The sequence below is a fragment of the Oncorhynchus tshawytscha genome, linkage group LG26 (genome assembly GCF_018296145.1).
Source record: "Oncorhynchus tshawytscha isolate Ot180627B linkage group LG26, Otsh_v2.0, whole genome shotgun sequence".
NCBI lineage: Eukaryota > Metazoa > Chordata > Actinopteri > Salmoniformes > Salmonidae > Oncorhynchus > Oncorhynchus tshawytscha.
The window spans coordinates 21,432,681-21,456,399 of NC_056454.1; the positions used below are offsets into that span (position 1 = coordinate 21,432,681).

At 42.7% G+C, this 23,719-nt stretch overlaps 1 protein-coding gene across 1 annotated transcript; it reads right to left on the bottom strand.

Annotated features, from left to right (window-relative positions):
* Nucleotides 1-6,576: 6,576 nt before the first annotated feature.
* Nucleotides 6,577-22,711, bottom strand: LOC112224928 (high-affinity lysophosphatidic acid receptor-like). Its single transcript, XM_042306909.1, has 3 exons — nt 22,252-22,711; nt 9,593-9,778; nt 6,577-8,882 (listed from the first exon to the last, which is right to left on the bottom strand). Exon 3 carries the CDS (start codon nt 8,752-8,754, stop codon nt 7,567-7,569), a length of 1,188 nt encoding a protein of 395 aa, XP_042162843.1. The 5' UTR covers nt 8,755-8,882; nt 9,593-9,778; nt 22,252-22,711; the 3' UTR covers nt 6,577-7,566.
* Nucleotides 22,712-23,719: the final 1,008 nt, after the last annotated feature.

Below are 23,719 nucleotides of genomic sequence, written 5' to 3' on the forward strand. Positions count from 1 at the left end.
GAAAGTGCATTGCACATTTGTTCACAGAAAAGCAAAATGGGAAAAAAAATATATATATACCACTATCCCCAACACACCCCACCACCCCTTCCCACTACTTTAGCCCTAACAGATCCTACACCAGGGCATTGGCCTGGGAGGCTGGAACCCCTTCTCTCAAAACCTTTTGTAGTTCTTCTGCACTAAAATCTCTGACACCCAAAAACGTACCTGTTGCTGCTACTACCAGTTCAATCTTCTGAGATTTCCTTTCCATCTGTGCAGTACAATTAATGACCAATAAATGGCAAGAACCCAACCTTACTAAGCACAGGACATTTCTGATCCCCAGCAAAATGGCCATGCCCACAATTGAAACACACCACTCTTTCCACCAAAACTACACGCTTAGAAAAAAGGTGCTATCTAGAACCTAAAAGGGTTCTTCGTCTGTCCCCATAGGAGAAACCTTCGAAGAACCCTTTTTGGTTCCAAGTAGAGTGTTAAAGATGGCGCAGATAGAGATGGCAGCTTCGCTTCAAGTCCTCAGTATTTTTTTAATGTATTATGTCTTACATTGTTAGCACAGAAAACCTTATTACATACATAATAACTATTGGATATCAGAGAGACATCAACTTACTAGCACAACCAGCACTCTGCACCTCCCAGGGCATTTGAACTGATGCCAGAGACCCAAAACAACGCAGTCGGAGGAGAGGGTGCAATCTTCTAGTGAGGCTTCGGATGCATGCACACCACCCAGCGCTTCCAAGTATATTACTCGCTAATGTCCAGTCCCTAACTAACAGAGTCAACATAATTAGGGCAAGAGTTGCGTTCCAAAGAGATATCCGGGATTGTAACATACTCTGTTTCACAGAGACATGGCTAGCTGGGGACATGCTGTCGGAGTTCATACAGCCAACGTGATTTTCAGTGCATCGCACAGAACGGAACAAACATCTCTCTGGTAAAAAGAAGGGTGGGGGGTGTATGCTTCATGATTAACAACTCATGGTGTAATTGTAACAACATACAAGAACTCAAGTCCTTTTGTTCACCTGACCTAGAATAATATATGTCCTCTCACTGTCAACTGGGTTTATTGTCAGCAAACTTATAACAAGATTCAACAACTGAGATATAAACTGAACAAGTTCCACAGACATGTTACTAATAGAAATGGAATAATGTGTCCCTGAACGAAGGGGGGTCAAAATCCAAAGTAACAGTCCACCAGCTCCATTAAGTACTGCAGTGCATTTCCTCGTCATGGACTGCACCAGATTTGCCAGTTCTTGCTGTGAGATGTTACCCCAATCTTCCACCAAGGCACCTGCAAGTTCTCTGACATTTCTGGGGGAATGGCCCTAGCCCTCACCCTCCGATCTGACAAGTCTCAGACGTGCTCAATGGGATTGAGCTCTTCGCTGGCCCTGGTAGAACACTGACATTCGTGTCTTGCAGGAAATCACACACAGAACGAGCAGTATGGCTGGTGGCATTGTCATGCTGGAGGGTCATGTCAGGATGAGCCTGCAGGAAGGGTACCACATGAGGGAGGAGGATGTCTTCCCTGTAACGCACAGTGTTGAGATTGCCTGCAATGACAACAAGCTCAATCCGATGATGCTGAGACACACTGCCCCAGACCATGATTTGGACCTCCAAATCGATCCCGCTCCAGAGTACAGGCCTCGGTGTAACGCTCATTCCTCCGACGATAAACACTGGACCAGCCAGTCCTGTCTGGTCCAGCAATGGTGGGTTTGTGCCAATAGACAACATTGTTTTTAGTGGTCTGGTCAGGACCTGCCTTACAACAGGCTTACAAGCCATCAGTCCAGCCTCTCTCAGCCTATTGCATACTGATGGAGGGATTGTGAGTTCCTGGTGTAACTCAGGCAGTTGTTGTTGTCATTCTGTACCTGTCCCGCAGGTGTGATGTTCGGATGTACCGATCCTGTGCAGGTGTTGTTACACGTGGTCTGCCACTGCGAGGACGATCAGCTGTCCGTCCTGTCTCCCTGTAGCGCTGTCTTAGGCGTCTCAGTACGGACATTGCAATGTATTGCCCTGGCCACATCTGCAGTCCCCATGCCTCCTTGTAGCCTGCCTAAGGCACGTTCACGCAGATGAGCAGGGACCCTGGGCATCTTTCTTTTGGTATTTTTCAGAGTCAGTAGAAATGCCTCTTGAGTGTCCTACGTTTTCATAACTGTGACCTTAATTGCCTACCGTCTGTAAGCTGTTAGTGTTTTAAGGACCGTTCCACAGGTGCATGTTCATTAATTGTTTATGGTTTATTGAACAAGCATGGGAAACAGTGTTTATAAACCCTTCACACTGAAGATCTGTGAAGTTATTTGGATTTTTACGAATTATCTTTGAAAGACAGGGTCCTGAAAAAGGGACATCTTTTTAATTTTGTGTTACTCATCTCAAGTATATACTGTATACTGTATACTGTATCCTTCACTATCTATTCTTTACTGTCTATTGCATCTTAGCCGCTCTGTCACTGCTCATCCATGTATTTTATACTTTTTTTATATATATTCTCATTCCATTCCTTAACTAGATTGTGTGTATTAGGTTTTGTATGGAAATTGTTAGATATTAGGTTTTGTTGTGGAATTGTTAGATATTACCTGTTAGGTACTGCTGCACTGTCGGATCTAGAAACATTAGTATTTTGCAATAACATCTTCTAACCATGTGTATGTGACCAATAACATTTGATTTGATTTGATTAGAGCCCTTTTGGGTTCCTTGTAGAGCCCACTGTGGAAAGAGTTCTACCTGGAACCAAAAAGGGTTCTCCTATGGAGACAGCCGAAGAACCCTTTTAGAAGCCTTTTTTCGGAGAGTGTACACACTCCTTTGTCCCATGCCCTCCTGCACATTTTTTACACCTCGGAATCTCCCTCCTACATACTGCTGCAAATTGACCATAAACTTGGCACCTGAAACACCATTAGTGGGTTCGAAACAAAAGCTCTCATGACTTTATCCGGCAAACAGTCTGCATCAAAACTCAGAAGGACAGACAGGGTTTCTTCAGTCTCACACTCGCCACAAGGTACAGTATGTGTCGCACCAAACGTCGTGCATCACAGACACCGGTGATCCTCAACTTCAGTCAATCCACCTCAACACTCAAAGCCACCCCAGGTATCACTCCTTTCAGTGGCACAGGACACAGCTTTCGTCCTGAGTTGTGAAACGCCAGCGCCCTCTCCCTCCCCCACAAAATCAACAATCTGAAAATCGGAATACTTTGCGCGAACTGACAGAACCCAATTCCTTCTTCATCCAACCTTATACCACAAACGGATCAGCCAAAAGACATGGATCCACTTTCTCCATGACTCGTACTCCCACTGGGCCAGAGTCATCTTGGGCATTTTCCTGATCATTAGGGTGAAGCCCGTAAATCTACACCTCACCTGTCTGCGCAGGTTCTTCCTCTTCACTTGTCAGGTTCAATTTCTGAGATTTCACTATCCGTCCACTGGTCAGGGTTTTCGAGAGAGAAACATGTAATTATCTCTCCGTTACTTGACAAGGAGAAAGTACTCTGTGTCGTGATTGGCCTGTTCGTGTCAGGTTACCGTGGATCACAGTCCTACAGGGACATCTCTCACTCCCGTAGAGGGGAAGAGGTATAGAGGGATTAATGGGGGCGGGGGAGTTATGACACCACACGCCCATTGTAAATCTCAAGGCAGCAGACGAATCCCTTGTCCTCTCAGTGTGGAGGATTGGAATGTATGGTGGGCCTATGGAGAATCTACCTCAGAACGGTAGCATGCAATAAATGGACTTTGGGACATTATATTTCATCAGACAAAATGGTGGTAACAATGATAGATGGAATATGAAAACGAATGTCATTTTTGTTATGTTATTAAAAGTTAAATGACGTTATAACAAAAAACGTTGTAACTTGAAGAGCTTTCATAATATGTACATGATGTTTGCATACTGTGCGTTGTGTAGAAAATATCCAAATCAAAGAGAATGTTTTTGTAACCATGAACTATGATTTTAGTTGTCTAACGAGATCATAGTACAATGTGATACCTTGCCTCGTAACTAGATACACCCCCAAAAACTTGCCATAAAGACAGAAACACCCCTTTGTGACCCGGGGTTGTAAGACATGAGTTAAGAATTTACATATTAGGCTAAAACGGATCACAGCTGCAGCGTGATCTAAGATAGTCGCGACCCCAAACGCAACACTAGAAAGAGGACAAAGGAACCTCTTAACAATCAAGGCTACGGTTGATTACTGTATATAAGACGGGGAATTCAAGAAGAACCAGCCAGTTATTCTCTTCAAATCATCGGTTGTCTACACGGCCCTCCTACCCAAGCTGGGAGTGTTGAGACGGCTGATTAGCCTCCTCAGAAGTCCACTCTCACAGAACGAGTGCAAGGGAACAGACCACTAAGAGAAAGAACACTGACATCGTGTGGATGTGTATCTTATATTATCATTTCAATTGTTAGTAAATAAATAATCAACTCAATTGGAGTGGTACGGAATTATTTAGTGAGACCCGGGTTTGTGCAGATTTACGAATTATGCAATGTTCGGGATGAGACAGATTAATTAATTATCGACTGATATGAAATCGATATTCTGATATTCTTTGAGTTAATTTGGGAAATGGTAACTCATTAAACAAACTTTTCCAAAGGTTCCCCAGGTTACTGAGTTAGTGGTTGCCTGATGAATTTAATCAGGTAATAATAAACACATAATTATTCGATGAACAGCAGTTGCCACATTAATGATACCAACGTTACGACATCGGCTTGTATTTTGCAGACGTCTGTTTGTAAAGGCTTGTACCTCGTGCTCTGTCTCGCGTCATCTGTGTTTTTTCTTTCAACTAAGGCAGCATAATTGAGATAGTCACACTTTACGCAAAGTGTATGAGTTGACATGGCATGCCCTAGATTGGAACTACTCTAAATAGTTGCACAGTGCCTTGCGAAAGTATTCGGCCCCCTTGAACTTTGCGACCTTTTGTCACATTTCAGGCTTCAAACATAAAGATATAAAACTGTATTTTTTTGTGAAGAATCAACAACAAGTGGGACACAATCATGAAGTGGAACGACATTTATTGGATATTTCAAACTTTTTTAACAAATCAAAAACTGAAAAATTGGGCGTGCAAAATTATTCAGCCCCCTTAAGTTAATACTTTGTAGCGCCACCTTTTGCTGCGATTACAGCTGTAAGTCGCTTGGGGTATGTCTCTATCAGTTTTGCACATCGAGAGACTGAAATTTTTCCCATTCCTCCTTGCAAAACAGCTCGAGCTCAGTGAGGTTGGATGGAGAGCATTTGTGAACAGCAGTTTTCAGTTCTTTCCACAGATTCTCAATTGGATTCAGGTCTGGACTTTGACTTGTCCATTCTAACACCTAGATATGTTTATTTTTGAACCATTCCATTGTAGATTTTGCTTTATGTTTTGGATCATTGTCTTGTTGGAAGACAAATCTCCGTCCCAGTCTCAGGTCTTTTGCAGACTCCATCAGGTTTTCTTCCAGAATGGTCCTGTATTTGGCTCCATCTATCTTCCCATCAATTTTAACCATCTTCCCTGTCCCTGCTGAAGAAAAGCAGGCCCAGACCATGATGCTGCCACCACCATGTTTGACAGTGGGGATGGTGTGTTCAGGGTGATGAGCTGTGTTGCTTTTACGTCAAACATAACGTTTTGCATTGTTGCCATAAAGTTCCATTTTGGTTTCATCTGACCAGAGCACCTTCTTCCACATGTTTGGTTTGTCTCCCAGGTGGCTTGTGGCAAACTTTAAACAACACTTTTTATGGATATCTTTAAGAAATGGCTTTCTTCTTGCCACTCTTCCATAAAGGCCAGATTTGTGCAATATACGACTGATTGTTGTCCTATGGACAGAGTCTCCCACCTCAGCTCTAGATCTCTGCAGTTCATCCAGAGTGATCATCATGGGCCTCTTGGCTGCATCTCTGATCAGTCTTCTCCTTGTATGAGCTGAAAGTTTAGAGGGACGGCCAGGTCTTGGTAGATTTGCAGTGGTCTGATACTCCTTCCATTTCAATATTATCGCTTGCACAGTGCTCCTTGGGATGTTTAAAGCTTGGGAAATCTTTTTGTATCCAAATCCGGCTTTAAACTTCTTCACAACAGTATCTCGGACCTGCCTGGTGTGTTCCTTGTTCTTCATGATGCTCTCTGCGCTTTTAACGGACCTCTGAGACTACCACAGTGCAGGTGCATTTATACGGAGACTTGATTACACACAGGTGGATTGTATTTATCATCATTAGTCATTTAGGTCAACATTGGATCATTCAGAGATCCTCACTGAACTTCTGGACAGAGTTTGCTGCACTGAAAGTAAAGGGGCTGAATAATTTTGCACGCCCAATTTTTCAGTTTTTGATTTGTTAAAAAAGATTGAAATATCCAATAAATGTTGTTCCACTTCATGATTGTGTCCCACTTGTTGTTGATTCTTCACAAAAAAATACAGTTTTATATCTTTATGTTTGAAGCCTTGAAATGTGGCAAAAGGTCGCAAAGTTCAAGGGGGCCGAATACTTTCGCAAGGCACTGTATCTACTGTACAGATGGAGATTAATTACATACAGCACAGACTGTGTTCTGCTGTGGAAGATATGGGTCAGATATGGGTTTCACACACATGAATACACTCCGCAACCTACAATCAGTAGAGGTCTTTAGTATCCCAGCAACACAACCATTGACATTGTAGAGGCAGGGGACTGCTTAACGTGGTCTGTGTTCGACAACAGGTTCAACCTTTGTCAACCAGCATGCCCAACATACAATATTTTTGTTCCAGTATTAGGAAGGTACAATGCTATCACAGTGTATGTACACAACATACAACAGTTATAACTGTGTTTCCATGATTTGTTATCTTTCATTTATACTCAGTCTATATGCTTCATCTGCATAGTTGATGTCAACACACGTGTTCATTGGTTTGTGAGTTAACTCATTAAATCAATTATTAATTCACTGAAACAACTGTTTTTATATTGATCAACATTTCATTGCAAGTTTTATGCAACTTTTTAATTTACTTTCAGTATCAGACATAAAAGAGCCCTCTGGGTAAACGATCACCAACAGTACTCAGCCAATTAAAAACCTGGGAAATGGTTCAATAGAAAACTCTGTTCCTGGTTGTGCATCATTTGTACTCTCTTCATGTCTTTTTCGGAGAAGGGATAAAAAGACAGTCAAAAAAAGAGAGAGGGGTCTTCTGTTCACGGCTGTCCAGTGTCCACAGCACTTTAGACAAAACACAAGAATGTACTCTGCTGATTGCTCTTACTCAGACGCCCCCAAAAAATCAGAAGACAGGAATGTTTCAGCAGCAAACTGTCTATGCTGCTGACATGTTGATGTCGTAACAAATCATAGAGCAGGTATAGTAGGTCCTTCACACCAGTTGAGCACCCTTTTGCTCTTCAAGACCAGGGTTGGTGAACACTGCTTTACACTGCTACCAGAAAGTGTTCTCAGAGGGAGCGTTAATTCCTCACACAGCCGACTGGATCTCGCTGCACACGTAGATGTTACTGGGCCTCACCCTCCTGCGGCTCCGGCCCGGCAACCTGGGACACAGCCTGCATCTCTTGGGCATAAATTCCAGACATGCCTCCCGGAACTTCCTGATCCTCCAGCAGTAGATGACGGGGTTAAACACTGTCTTCAGGTAGCTGAGCCAAAGTGCCCCCACACTGACCGGGTAAAAAGCCGGGCTGAAGTAGAACCTTTGGCTGAACACGGCCAGCAGACTGACAACGGTGTGGGGTAGCCAGCACACAGAGAAGCCGATATAGAGGATGAGGATGGTGGTGAAGGCACGGGTCTTGAAGCTCATGTCCACATTGACCTGGGGGGGCCGTTGCAGGCCGGTAAGACCCAGCTTGCTGACCTGGTTGAGGGCCGGAAGGCTGGCCTGGTCGTAGGTGTGGTTGTGGATGCGTAGGGCGTTACGGCGCACCGTGTTGAGGATGCACAGGTAGGAGTAGAGCATAATGCCGAACGGCACAAAGAACACAGCCACCACCAGCAGCACCGTGTAGCTGCGGTCGGACAGCGACTCACTGTAGCCCAGCACGCACTGTGGCGCCCAGGCCTCCCCAATGCCCGTCACACCCGCCGTGCCCGCCCGCCAGCCGATCACAGACGGGAGCGCCACGCAGAGGGACAGCGCCCAGGAAGCGACAATGAGCAGCTTGGCGCGGTGCGGTGTCAGCTTATCCTGCCTCTGAACGATGATTAGGAAGCGGTCTACACTGATGATGAGGAGGATGTACACGCCTTCCAGGACGAAGAGCCAGTAGAGCATAACGGAAGCACGGCAGAACCCTCCCCCGAAGTGCCAGTCGGCCGTAACCATGGTAACGGCAGTGAAGGGCATGCAGAGCAGCGAGAGCATGATGTCAGAGAACGCCAGTGTGGCGAGGAGCAGGTTGATGGCGGAACGCATGGCGGGCTTCTGGTAGACGATCAGACAAACGATAGCGTTTCCCAGGAAACCAATGGTGATCATGAAGATCATGATGGCGGCCAGCGTCACACGCAGGGTGACAGGCATGAAAGGACTAGTAGTCCCAACCCCTGGCGGCGACGGCGGTGGTGAAATCACCACCCCTTCCTCCTCATCCGGCTCCATCAGGGGGGCACACCTAGCCAGCAGGCTGCCGTTGCAAAACTCCATGGCAATGGTTACCAGTCTACCAGTCAGTCCGGCCCTGGATATGCATCATTGTTCTTTCATCTGAGGTTGTGTTGTTGTCAGCTTCCTCGGTAAGTCACAAGTCCTGGTCTCCTCATTCATGGCAAGGTCTGAAACAGGAGCAAAATGAAACACGTAAGAAACACGTAGGAACAAATCCTGCACACCAGAATCATTTGAGTGCAATATAGTTCCTTAAGAACAAAACAGACTGCACCGACTTGTTGAATAGCCACTGTTCATCGACACCCAGCCGGTGATCTACTGCGCACAGCCGACGTTCGCTATGGTCTTGTCCAATGTGAATTAATAGTAGTGCTATGGGCTGTGGACATACACCTTGTACCCCTGCACATCAACTCGGTACTCCCTATATATAACTATGTCATTTTACCTCTTTATTTTAATTTGTTATTCACTCTGTATTTATTCCTCAAGGCACTATTTTTATTACATTTTTTATCTTATCTGGATTATTGGAAATTAACCGTAAGCATTTCACTGTTAGTCTACACCTGTTGTCTATGAAACATGTGACAAATACAATTTTATTTTATTTTATAACTTAAGTCCATATTTGTAGCATTATCAGAGTTGTTGTTTTCTATATTGGGGAATCCCACACAATCAGGAATGAAGTTAGTGATGGGCTAGGAGCAAGGGTATGGCTCATCAGCTTGTCACAGAGACTCAGCTAAAGTCTGTGAGCTCATGTTCATCCTGTTTCCACACAATGCAACAAAATCTCATCTGCTGGTGCAGCTCCACTACAGAATGTAATCCAGATGAAAGTGTGGCATCTTCAAAAGAGCTCACTCACAGGACACGACTGTTGCTATGGTTTCAACCCTTTCTCTCGCTCTGGGGGTGGTGTGGAGGACCGGGTTGGGGAATACTCTGGTTTTCAGCACTCCATCATGATGCACCAAGTGGTTCCTTTCCCTGTACCCTGTTCCACGGAGCCCTTCTCAACAGCTACGCAGCTCTCAGACAGGAAGGTGACAACCTGGAAGACAGGATCACTGTGTCAACATTATGGCTCTCATCAACCAATTAATATGGAGATCACAGTGTGTGTGTGTGTGTGTGTGTGTGTGTGTGTGTGTGTGTGTGTGTGTGTGTGTGTGTGTGTGTGTGTGTGTGTGTGTGTGTGTGTGTGTGTGTGTGTGTGTGTGTGTGTGTGTGTGTGTGTCTGTGTGTGCGTGCATGCATGCGTGCATGTGCGTGTGAACATATCACTGCCTCAAGTTTTACAAAGGAAACCTCTATATGAACTATTCCTTGGAAAATGGCTGTAGATTCTCGTACAAGACATTGCATCAAAAGTGTAAGTGATTGTTACTGAGGTAAACAGGTCATCAGTTCCACAGCAACAAGGACCCCCCCCACCCATCCCTTCTGCTACCTGAAAATGTCTGTGACATTATATTGTCTGTGTTTGAGAGGGGCTATTGGGACCCACATACACACTCGGTCTCAGAGATGTCTAACTCTGAAAATCCCGTTGGTCTCCACTGAGGTAGGTAAATCAGCTTTTAGTTTTCTTGCACCTTATTTGTGGAACAATCCAAATATCAAACCATCCCTTCAACACTTACTTACTAGTCTATTTCCTCCAGTGCCGGAGTGAAATGACTCTCTGGTATAAATACATGTGACAGGAATGAGTAGAGCCCGTTCTGAAGAAACAAAGCTTTGCTGCTACCAGGCTGCCCTCCCCCATTTCACTGCCCCTCCATCTCTTGTTGGATGAAATCCACCCACTGCACGTGGCCTGATGGAGAGAATAAATATGGCAATATAACAGAGAGATGAAAGACAGAAGGAAAGACGGAGAGAGAGAGGGGATATAGAGAGAGAGACGGCAGTGCATTCTCACAGTTGATTACACGCCTCAAGAGCACTTAATCTGTTCCGAGATGAAAAGGTGGTACTTTAGATATTTGTATTTAACCTTTATTTATACAGGGAATCCCAATTAAGACCAGGGTCTCTTTTTCAATGGTGCCCCGTGTTACAGCAATCAACAATCCGAACAGCTTGAACAGATACAATTACATACTGTAGAGAGCAAAAATTATATAAAGTGCTAAATGTATTAGATTTAACAAGTGTACAATGAATAAGTCTTGAAGAGACCAAATCAAATCAAGCTTTATTTATACAGCAAATTTCAGACATGGAATGCAACACAATGTGCTTTACAGGGGAAAAATATATAAAAACAATTCAAATGAAAACTGAAATATTTACTACACAACAAACCTAACAGGATAAAAGAAAACTAAAGAATAACAAAAACTGAACGACTAAAAAGCACCCTAAGGAAAAGCAAAGGTGTGTTTTAAGTTCTCTTTTAAAAATGTCCACAGTTTCAGCCCTGCTCAGGTTCTCTGGCAGGCTATGCCTCTCCATGCCTCTTAGTCCTGGACTTTGGGATAGTTAAAAGGCCAGTACCAGAGGACTGGAGGGACCTACTGGGTACATAACTTAAAAGCATGTCTGACATGTATTGGGGTGCCCAATCATGGATTGATTTAAAAACAAATACAATTATATTTAAATGAATTGTAATACTCACAGACAGCCAGTGCAGAGGCCTTAAAGCCAGTGTAATGTGTGCTCTCCATCTGGTCTTGGTCAGTATCTGTGCTGCAGAATTATGTATGTTTTGCAGTTGACCAATGGCTTTTTTGGTTAGACCAGACAGGAGAGCATTACAGTAGTCAATGTAAAATGACAGGTTTTTTACCTGGTGTTTTATCTTTATTGCCCGTGAATTATTATGTGCGGCCACATTTTCTCTTGTCTTGATTTAGCTGGAGGAAGTTGTGAGCCATCCAACTACTTAAATCACTAATACAGTCTAATAATTTATCTGTGGAGCTAAAATCCTCTGGTGACACAGAAATGTAAAGTTGTGTATAGTCTGTGTAGCAGCGAAAATCTATACTGTGCTTTCTGATAATGCTGCCATGTACAGGACCCAAATTGAACCTTGTGGAATGCCACATGTGATACATCTATGTATTTTCTCTGAGATACTGTGCATTCGGAAAGTATTCAGACTCCTTCACTTTTTCAACATTTTGTTATGTTGCATATTCAAAAATTGATTAAATAAAACATTCTCCTTATCAATCAACACACAATACCCCATTATGACAAAGCGATAAAAGGTTTTTAGAATTTGTTTCAAATTTATTACAAATAATTAACAGAAATACCTTATTTACATAAGAATTCAGACCCTTTGCTATGAGTCTCGAAAATGAGCTCATGTTCATCCTGTTTCCATTGATCATCCTTGAGATGTTTCTACAACTTGATTAGAGTCCACCTGTGGTAAATTCAATTGATTGTACATGGTTTGGGAAGGCACACACTTGTCTATATAATGTCCCACAGTTGACAGCATGTCAGAGCAAAAACCAAGCCATGAGGTTGAAGGAATTGTCTGTAGAGTTCCGAGACAGGATAGTGTCAAGGCACAGATCTGGGGAAGAGTACCACAAAATGTCTGCAGCATTGAAGGTCCCCAAGAACACAGTAGTCTCCATAATTATTAAATGGAAGAAGTTTGAAACCATCAAGACTCTTCCTAGAGCTGGCCGCCCAGCCAAACTGAGCAATCAGGGTAGAAGGGCCTTGGTCAGGGAGGTGACCAAGAACCTGATGGTGACTCTGACAGAGCTCCAGTGTTCCTCTGTTGAGATGGGAGAACCTTCCAGAAGGACAACCATCTCTGCCACACTCCACCGATCAGGCCTTTATGGTAGAGTGGCCAGACAGAAGAAACTCGTCAGTAAAAGGCACTGACAGCTCGCTTGGAGTTTGTCAAAAAGGCACCTAAAGGACTCTCAGACCATGAGAAACAAGATTATCTGGTCTGATGAAAGCAATACTGAACTCTATGGCCTGAATGCCAAGCGTCACATCTGGAGCAAACCAGGCACCGCTCATCACTTGGCCAATACCATCCCTACGGTGAAGCATGGTTTGGCAGCATCATGCTGTGGGGATGTTTTTCAGTGGCGGGGACTGGGAGACTAGTCAGGATCGAGGGAAAGATGAAAGGAGCAAATAGAAAGAGATCCTTGATGAAAACCTGCTCCAGAGCGCTCAGGACTTCAGACTGGGGCGAAGGTTCACCTTCCAACAGGACAATGACCCTATGCACACAGCCAAGACAACGCAGGAGTGACTTCGGGACAAGTCTCTGAATGTCCTTGAGTGGCCCAGCCAGAGCCCGGACTTGAACCCGATCGAACATCTCTGGAGAGACCTGAAAATAGCTGCGCAGCAACCTAACAAGAGCTGTTTGGCATCTATGTTGGCTCTAAAATCATTTACCACTTTAACTAAGGCTGTCTGTGCTGTCTGTGCTGTGCTGTGGTGGGCCCAGAAAGCAGATTGGATTTTTTTTTTTAAATACAGTTGGCACTTAAAAAATTATTGAGCTGTTAGAAAACCAATTTCTCCTGAATTTTGCTTAAAAATGTAAGGTTGGAGATTCAACAACAATTGTCAAGAGCTGAAGGTTCTAGATTACTTTTCTTGAGAAGGGGTTTCACCATAGCAGTTTTTAGTGCAGTGGGGAAGATTTCTGTGAACAGGGCATGATTAACAGTAGCTTGCACTTCTTCAGATAGGCAATTAAACACTTTTTTGAAGGTGGGGAGGATATGATCGAGAAGGCAGGTAGAAAGCTTAAGTTGTGATACCACTTTCCTTTGCTTGGTAGGCTAGGGCACATATCATCAAACTTTTTATCAGGTCTTGCTTGACTGACACCCAGCCTAATGTTTGTTATCTTGTTTCTAAAATATGCAGCAAACTCATCACATTTCGATGTGGAGAAAAGTTCACATAGGTTTGCGGGGGTAGGATTTGTCAGGCCATCAATAGTTAAGAGCACTCTGAAATTATTTTGGCATTTAGTGATCAAGTTACAAAAATGAGCATTTCTGGCATTTCTAATTGCCTTGTTATGTACGCCAAGTTGCTCTCTCAAAATATCATAATGGACATGCAACTTTGACTTTCTCCACTTCCAGTCTGCCTTTTTGCAATTTGTCTTTCATTTATTAGTTTCCTCACTCATCCAAGGGTGTGGCCTTTACTGGTGCTAAGGCATCAATGGTTGCCCTTAATTTGCTATTAAAGTTATCATCTAAATCATCACAAGTGGAAAGTGACCTAATGAAACAAAGACGCCCAGCTCTGAAGTACCCTTACAGAAAAACCACATGAATTTCATGTAATCGCATGTGATCTTATGTGATCTTATGTGATAACATGTAACAACATGTAAAAGCAACATGTGATAACATGACACTACACAGGATCTCATGTGAAATACTGTAAATGTGACAACATGGGCATGCAGAATTTCAACATGTGATACCATGAAACTACACCTGACAACATGCAATTGCACATGTGAGTTTTGTTGCGAAATAGGAAGCCGATTCTAGATTTATTTTTGGAATTGGAGATGCTTAATGTGAGTCTGGAAGGAGAGTTTACAGTCTAACCGGACACCTAGGCATTTGTAGTTGTCCACATATTCTAAGTCAGAACCGGCCAGAGTAGTGATGCTGGACGGGTGGGTAGGTGTGGGCAGCGAACGGGAGAAGAGCATGCATTTAGTTTTGCTTGCATTTAAGAGTGTTGGAGGCCACAGAAGGAGAGTTGTATGGCATTGACACTCGCCTGGAGGTTAGTTAACACAGTGTCCAAAGAAGGACCAGATGTATACAGAATGGTGGCGTCTGCATAGAGGTGGATCAAAGAATCACTAGCAGCAAGAGCGACATCATTGAATTGAACCCTGTGGCACCCCCATAGAGACTGCCAGAGGTCCGGACAACAGGCCCTCCGATTTGACACACTGAACTCTATCTGAGAAGTAGTTGGTGAACCAGGCGAGGCAGTCATTTGAGAAACCAAGGCTATTGAGTCTGCCGATAAGAATACAGTGATTGACAGAGTTGAAAGCCTTGGCCAGGTCGATGAAGACGGCTGCACAGTACTGTCTGTTATCGATGGTGGTTATGATATCGTTTGGACCTTGAGCGTGGCTGAGATGCACCCATGACCAGCTCGGAAACCAGATTGCATAGCAGAGAAGGTACGGTAGGATTCGAAATGGTCCGTGATCTGTTTGTTAACTTGGCTTTCAAAGACTTTAGCAAGGCAGGGCAGGATAGATATAGGTCTGTAACAGTTTGGGTTTAGAGTGTCTCCTCCTTGAAGAGGGGGATGACCGCGGCAGCTTTCCAATCTTTAGGGATCTCAGACGATACGAAAGAGAGGTTGAACAGGCTACTAATAGGGGTTGCAACAATTGCAGGGGAACATTTTAGAAAGAGAGGGTCCAGATTGTCTAGCCCAACTGATTTGTAGGGGTCCAGATTTTGCAGCTCTTTCAGAGCATCAACTGTCTGGATTTGGGTGAAGGATAAGCGTTGGAGGCTTGGGCAAGTTGCTGTGGGAGGTGCAGAGTTGTTGGCCGGGTAGGGATAGCCAGCTGGAAAGCATGGCCAGCCATAGAAACATGCTTATTGAAATGGTTGATTATCGTAGATTTATCGATGGTGACAGTGTTTCCTAGCCTCAGTGCAGTGGGCAGCTGGGAGGAGGTCTTATTCTCCATGGACTTTACAGTATCCCAAAACCTTTAGGAATTTGTGCTACAGGATGCAAATTTCTGTTTGAAAAAGCTAGCCTTTGCTTTCCTAACTGACTGTGCATATTGGTTCCTAACTTGCATATCGCGGGGGCTATTCGATGCTAATGCAGTACGCCACAGGATGTTTTTGTACTGGTCAAGGGCAGTCAAGTCTGAAGTGAACCAAGGGCTATATCTGTTCTTAATTCTACATTTATTGAATGGGGCATGCTTATTTAAGATGGTGAGGAAAGCACTTTTAAAGAATAACCAGGCATCCTGTACTGACGGGATGAGGTCAATATCCTTCCAGGATACCCGGGCCAGGTTGATTAGAAAGGCCTGCACGCTGAAATGTTTTAGGAAGCGTTTGACAGCGATGAGGGGTGGTCGTTTTACCGCGGACCCCTTACGGACGCAGGCAATGAGGCAGTGATCATTGAGATCCTTGTTTAAGACAGCAGAGGTGTATTTAGAGGGCAAGTTGGAAAAGATGATATCTATGAGGGTGCCCATGTTTATGGATTTAGAGTTGTACCTGGTAGGTTCCTTGATAATTTGTGTGAGATTGAAGGCCTCTAGCTTAGATTGCAGGACAGCCGGGGTGTTAAGCATATCCCAGTTTAGATCACCTAACAGTGCGAACTCTGGCCCAACGCTCTAACCACTACGCTACCTGCCACCCCAATCTAAGGTAACACCAAGTAATTTAGTCTCCTCAAGTTTTTCAAATCCACACCATTCATTACCATATTCAGCTGATTTCTAGGAATTTTACAATTTTTTATTGAACCTTTATTTAACTAGGCAAGTCAGTTCAGAACAAATTCTTATTTACAATGACGGCCTACCCCCAGCCAAACCCTAAACGACGCTGGACCAATTGTGCGCTGCCCTATGGGACTCTCAATAACGGCCGGGTGTGATACAGCCTGGAATCGAACCAGGGTCTGTAGTGACACCTCTAGCATTGAGATGCAGTGCCTTAGAACGCTGCACCCCTCGGGAGCCCAAGTTAGGCAATGATTTGTACCGAATACAATGCTCGTAGTTGATGATCAGGACCCATTTTTTACTACCCATTTCAATACAGACTGCAACTCTTTGCTAGGGGTTTCAGTGACTTCATGAGCTGTGGTTGCTGATGCGTACAGGGTTTATTCATCAGCATACATGGACACACAGGCATGAAACGTTTTCCATTTTACAAAACGTGGAAATTTCACATTTTCCTTAAGGGATTGCATACATGTACTTCTTCCTTCCTCTCTTCTTTCTTTCTTTCTTTCTTTCCTTCCTTCCTGCCTTCTAAGGATCAGACCCTTCTTCAATTTTTGCCTAAAACGACATATCCAAATCTAACTGCCTGTAGATCAGACCCTGAAGCAAGGATATGAATATTATTGGTACCATTTGAAAGGAAACACTTTGTGGACATGTAAAAGGAATGTAGGTTAATATAACATGTTAGATCTGGTAAAAGATAATCCAAAGAAAAAAACAACTGTTTATTTTTATGTATTTTGTACCATCATCTTTGTAATGCAAGAGAAAGTCCATCATGTATTTATCCAGCCCTAGATGGCAGCAGGGTATGTGCAAAGTTTTAGACTGATTCAATGAACCCTTGCATTTCTGTTCAAAATGTTGTATCAAGACTTCCCAAATGTGCCTAATTTGTTTATTAATAACTTCTCATGTTCAAAACTGTGCACTCTCCTCAAAGAATAGCATGGTATTATTTCACTGTAATAGCTACTGTACATTGGACAGCGCAGTTAGTTTAACAAGAATTTAAGCTGTCTGCCAATATCAGATATGTCTATGTCCTGGGAAATGTTCTTGTTACTTATGTTGTGTCTTTGGCTATGCTGGATTAAATGATATGACATGCTATTCTATAAAATTATTTCTCCGTAATTAATATTACCTGATTGAGCTAATCATGTAAAATGTAATTAACTAGAGAGTCGGGCCCCACAAAATAATATTTATAGAGCTGTTATCTTCCGAATGTTATCTTCTGAATGTTATCTTCCGAATAAACTCTCTTTTACATCAATAGCAGTGAATATTAATCGTCATGTCACGTTCTGACCTTTATTTCCTTTGTTTTGTATTTAGTTAGTATGGTCAGGGCGTGAGTTGGGTGGGCAGTCTATGTTTGATTTTCTATGATTTGGGGATTTCTATGTTTCGGCCTAGTATGGTTCTCAATCAGAGGCAGGTGTCATTAGTTGTCTCTGATTGAGAATCATACTTAGGTAGCCTGGGTTGCACTGTTTGTTTGTGGGTGATTGTCTATGTTAGTGGCTTGTGTCAGCACAGGACTCATTTGTAGCTTCACGGTCGTATTTGGTTTATTGTTTTTTGTTACTCTTTTGTATGGTGTTCAGTGTTCTCTTTATTAAAATTCACTATGAACACATACCACGCCGCATATTGGTCCTCTGATCCTTCTCGCCTCTCCTCTTCGGAAGAAGAGGTGGAAATCCGTGACACGTCATCTTAATTCAGTCTCATCTGAAAGTTGTAAATTCTTGGTTATCTGCACGAACCCTAGCTAACAATTTGAATCAGCAATACAAAATAGGGTTTAATTATTTATTTACTAAATACCTAACTAATCACACAGAATTACACATACACATAATTAAATCATAACTTAATTACAAATTACGTCATAAAGGAAAACGTCCCTGGCGGGCGGAATCTGGCTGTGTTTTTATCCATCCACTGTTTGGTGTAGGCTACTCACATTGATGAACTCTATCCAATGAGATATCAGAAAACTATTTGGTGTACTTATGCCACTTCAATGCACTCTATCCAATGACAATGCAGATTACAATTCAGGCAACACCAGGTCAATATGTGGTTGCTGGGATGACAGACCTGCAATGATTGAGAGTAGCTGTGTACTTAAAGTGTAACTGACAGCGTTTTAACTACTTTGCAGTTATGAAACAAACAGACAATCATAATATCAGTCAAAAATATCAAATTCACAGTTTATGCTACAAACCCAACTTTATAAGAGGTTTTAAAAATAGGTTCTAATTGACTTAACATTCCATGATGTACACTAAGGCATTGTTGGCAGAGTAGATGGATGCAGTTCAATGCATGATTAATAATATAATTCACCAATACATTTCTTGGTAGTTAAAAATACATTGTACCAGGTGGTAAATAACAGCTGGCCTGGTACATTGTTTGCTGCCTTTATTCGGGATGGATTGTTTCAGTTTCAATGACTCAATAGTTAGGACAAAAATGGACGAACGTAACTTATGTCAATACAATCAAACTACCAATTTCAATGATCACAAGTCAGTCATAATGTATATATGCTAGTGTATCTATTTATGTAGCAAGCTAAAAACACAGAGCCTAACGTTAGCTAGATAGCTAGCTAGCTACCTGCTGGGAGGACATCATGTCATTGGAGAAGTGGGTTAGTGACTGACTTTTTCCTCTCGTATCGTTCTTTGGTGGCTACACAGGTAAAGAAATTCACTCTGGCTGGCTATCTACTCCGATTTCAGAGCACTCTTGTCTGAGTGTGCCAGAGCGCAGAATAACTTATGCATTTACAAATGTGCAAGGCCCTTTCTGAAATTAAATCAAATTGTATTGGCCACATACACATATTTATCAGATGTTATTGCGGGTGTAGCGAAATGCTTGTACGACCGGTGTCAGTAAACGTAAAAAGTGATAGTTAGTCACTAACGCTCTATATAACATATAAACAGCCTAACCAGCTCTGCTAGGGTGAGTACAATCGTCAGTGAGGAGTTCTCTCATTTGTGTCTGGAAGTAGCTAGCTAGAAATGTAGCCAACTTTAGCCAGTTAGCTTGGGTGGTTGGTTGGTTGGGACAATGCATACATTGGCAGGCAAGCTGCAGAAGGATGAGCAGGCCATTCCCCATCGTTTATCAGTGCAATTTTGACAGCCAACTAGCTTTAAAAGCTTAAGAGGGTTTATCAGGACAGATGGTTTATTTAAGCAATAAGGCCCAAGGGGGTGTGGTATCTGGCCAAAATACCGTGGCTAAAGACTGTTCTTATGCACAACTCAACGCGAGTGTTTGGATACAGCCCTTAGCCGTGGTATATTTCCCATATACCACAAACCCCTGAGGTGCCATATTGCAATTATAAACTGGCGACCAAATTAATTAGAGCAGTAAAAATAAATGTTTTTTCATTCCCATAGTATACGACCTGAAATACCACAGCTGTCAGCCAATCAGCATTCAGAGCTCGAACCACCCAGTTTATAATAGGTTTTATTTCCTGCGGTGTCTATAAATTGTCCAAACGCACAGCCGCTTTCCCACTCTATATTGCTATAGAATTTTCAGAAATGCCTTAGTATATGTAATTCCCAAACATTCTAAGAATTTATTAAGTTAAATGTGAAAATGAACATATCTGAGTCTCATATTCTTCCTGGGGGTGTACAGTGTATTCGGAAAGTATTCAGACCCCTTGACTTTTCCACATTTTGTTACATTGCAGCCTTATTCTAAAATAGATTCAATATTTTTTTTCACAAACAATATTCCATAAAGACAAAGTGAAATTTGTAGCTAATTTATTACAAATAAAAAACAGAAATAACTTATTTACATAAGTATTCAGAGCCTTTGCTATGAGACTTTAAATTGAGTTCAGAAGCATCCTGTTTCCATTGATCATCCTTGACATGTTTCTACAACTTGATTGGAGTCCACCTGTGAAAAATGTAATTGATCTGACATGATTTTGAAAGGCACACACCTGTCTATATAAGTTCCCACAGTTAACAATGCATGTCAGAGCAAAAACCAGGCCATGAGGTGGAAGGAATTGTCCGTAGAGCTCCGAGACAGGATTGTGTTGAGGCACAGATCTGGGGAAGGGTACCAAAACATTTCTGCAGCATTGACTAACAACGACCCTAAGCACACAGCCAAGACAACGCAGGAGAGGTTTTGGGACAAGTCCCTGAATGTCCTTGAGCGGCCCAGCCAGAGCCTGAATTTGAATCCGATCTAACATCGTTGGAGAGACCTGAAAATAGCTGTGCTGCGACGTTCCTCGTCCAACCTGACAGAGCTTGAGAGAATCTGCAGAGAACAACGGGAGAAACTCCCCAAATACAGGTGTGCCAAGCTTGTAGCGTCATACCCAAGAAGACTCGAGGCTGTAAGCACTGCCAAAGGCGATTCAACAAAGTACTGAATAAAGAGTCTGAATACTTATGTAAATGTTATATTTACGTTGTTTTTTATATACATTTGCACAAACAGTTTTTGCTTGTTATTATGGGGTATTGTGTGTAGATTGATGAGGAAAAAAACTATTGAATCAATTTTAGAATAAGGCTGTAATGTAACAAAATGTTGAAAAAGTCAAGGGGTTTGAATACTTTCCGAATGCACTGTATATGAACAGATTTTAATAAGATTTGATGTCGCTAAATGCTGTCAGTTCCACTTTACGTGTGTGTGTGTGTGTGTGTGTGTGTGTGCGTGTGTGTGTGTGTGTGTGTGTGTGTGTGTGTGTGTGTGTGTGTGTGTGTGTGTGTGTGTGTGTGTGTGTGTGTGTGTGTGTGTGTGTGTTTTTTATTTATTTTAGGCTCGGGGTTAGGTTTAGGGTTAGGGTTACAATTAGGGTTAGAGTTAAGGGTTACGGTTAGGCGTTAGGGTTAGGTATAGTTTTACGGTTAGGGATTTGGGGTTAAGTTTAGGCTTAGGGTTTTGGTTAAGTTAAGGGTTAAAGTTAGGGTTAGGTTTAGGGTTAGGGGTTAGGGAAAATAGAATTATGGATGGGAATACATGTTTTGTCCCCCACAAGGATAGCAATACAAAACTGTGTGTGTGTGTGTGTGTCTGTTTGTGTATGTGTGTGTGTGCATGCGTGACATGTGTGTGTGTGTGTGTGTGTGTGTGTGTGTGTGTGTGTGTGTGTGTGTGTGTGTGTGTGTGTGCGCACGCGCATGTGTGAGTGAGAGAGACCAGCAGGTCTGAAAAACAGTAGAGTTACATGTGACAGAATGTGTTTGAAACAAGCAATTGTTTGACTGAATATCTAATTGTTGATGCAATATGCATAGAACCTTTGTTTAATCCTTTTTGTTGTGCAAACTTCTCACCATACAACAGAGAGGAGCTCATCCAGTCAGACCTGAACAGAAGGCCTACACTCTGGTCCTGGATAAATGGTCCATGGTCCTGGATAAAACCAAAAAGGGTTCTATGCTTTCTATATCGAAATTGGTTCCATATAGAACCCTATATGGAACCCAAGGGTTCTATATAGAATCACTTTTGGTTCAGTGAGAAGAACCAATGGGGTTCTGATCAAAGAACCAACCTGATCATAGAACCTTTAGGGATGCCTTATATGAAGCACGCAATATAACTATTCTTGGTTCTTTCCAGATCCTTTTTTCTAAGAGTGTAGGCTATATGTTCACCTCCCCATAACCATAGTAAGGTATCTAGTAAAAATCTGATCGAGATTTCATATTTAAACAATCTGCTATCGTAATGCGCACCCATTCTTTCTCCATCTTTAAAATTCGGAATACCTTTATAGCTGATTAAAGATTCACTTATTCAGTCAAGCAATTGACAATTTCGCCCGCATTCAGTATTATGTAACTGACTGTTTTGTCATACATTTCGCTAAATAGGCTACACCATAATCATCATTCCTCTCTATTCTCAGCAAGTAGACTAGAACAATGCGCATGGTTTCGAGCGCCTTAATTATATAACCTAGAAATGGTGATAAATTACTGATGAAGTACCTTTAATCACTGCGAGTCACAATTTCCTTGATGATGAGTCTGACCGAGGTGGCTTGTTCAGATGTCCTATGCCTGTTATCAATAGAAGACGTTTAGGAAGACACACCGTCCACGGAAGAAACTCATTCCCTCGCCTCCTTCCATCCAGAATCCACTCCAAACCTCTTTGTTTTCGCAATCAGTAATCAAAACCTGTCCAGTCGCCTGCTGACGCGCGAAGCGCGGAGCGATCCACTGGTTTCAAGGTGTTGCGTTGAAGATGAACCCCGACTGGCCGAATACTATAATTCATTTAGCTAGCAAGCACATATTGTATTGAAAAAACGTATGGAAGACGAATTCGAAACATGCTACCAACGATGCAGACAAGGAATTCCACAGCAGATCATCTATCATAATAAATACCCTCACTCACTAACCGAGACTGAATAAAGAGAGAATGAACAGACCTCCCCACATGTCAATAGATCTACCTGGACAACAGACATGTCAAAAGAAAAAGCAACCACATCGGGACTACACACACCTCATCAATCCCCTCTACAATCTATTAAATGTATTCAAGAACACTAGCCTACGTGAGATCAACAATATTCTTTAGACATGCCTGCTACTTCGGCTACCATGTGTAGAACATGTTCATGTGTTTTTCACTTGAGATTAGTACCCTGTCACTCACACACACACACACACACACAGTACTGTGAAATGCTCGGGCGGATGTGCAGGCAGACAGGTGGATCGGGGACCATGGGAGGAGAGGAGAGAAACAGGAATAAAGAATGAAGGAAAGACTACTGCGAAATAGTCAAAACATTATATCACTGACATGTACGAGAACTGTATTATTCCCAGTAGATGGCAGTATTGTCATAATGTTTATGAATATTTGGATTTACACCCAGGAGCCTTTAAGAGGTCAGTGGAGATACACTCCCATTTGCAAATAGGCATGCTCACACACACACACACACACAAGTTTTCATATTGTAACAGATCCACACACAGTATTCATCCCCTACTGGGTTTTGTATAAAAGTTCTGAATCACCATCTCCCTGTTCATGGAGAAATATATATCGTCTTGAGATTTAATTGAGTGAAATGTTGAGTACATTTCTACCAGAGGAGGCTGGTGGGAGTAGCTATAGGAGGATGGGCTCCGTGTAATAGCTGGAATGGAAGTAATGGAAAAGTATCAAACATATGGAAACTTATTACAATGAGCCTGTCCTCCTACAGCTCCTCCCACTAGCCACCACTGATTTCCACATACCACACCCACAGGTCTATGGTCTTTATATAGTACTGGAGCATGCATGATAAATTAGTGATACTCTGTTTATAGGCTCCAGAGCCAGTGCTGTTGGGTGAGAATGTCCCCGGTAAAGGGTAATTTAATTTGGATTGGTAGAACACTATCAGTATTCTCTCTCTCTCTCTCTCTCTCTCTCTCTCTCTCTCTCTCT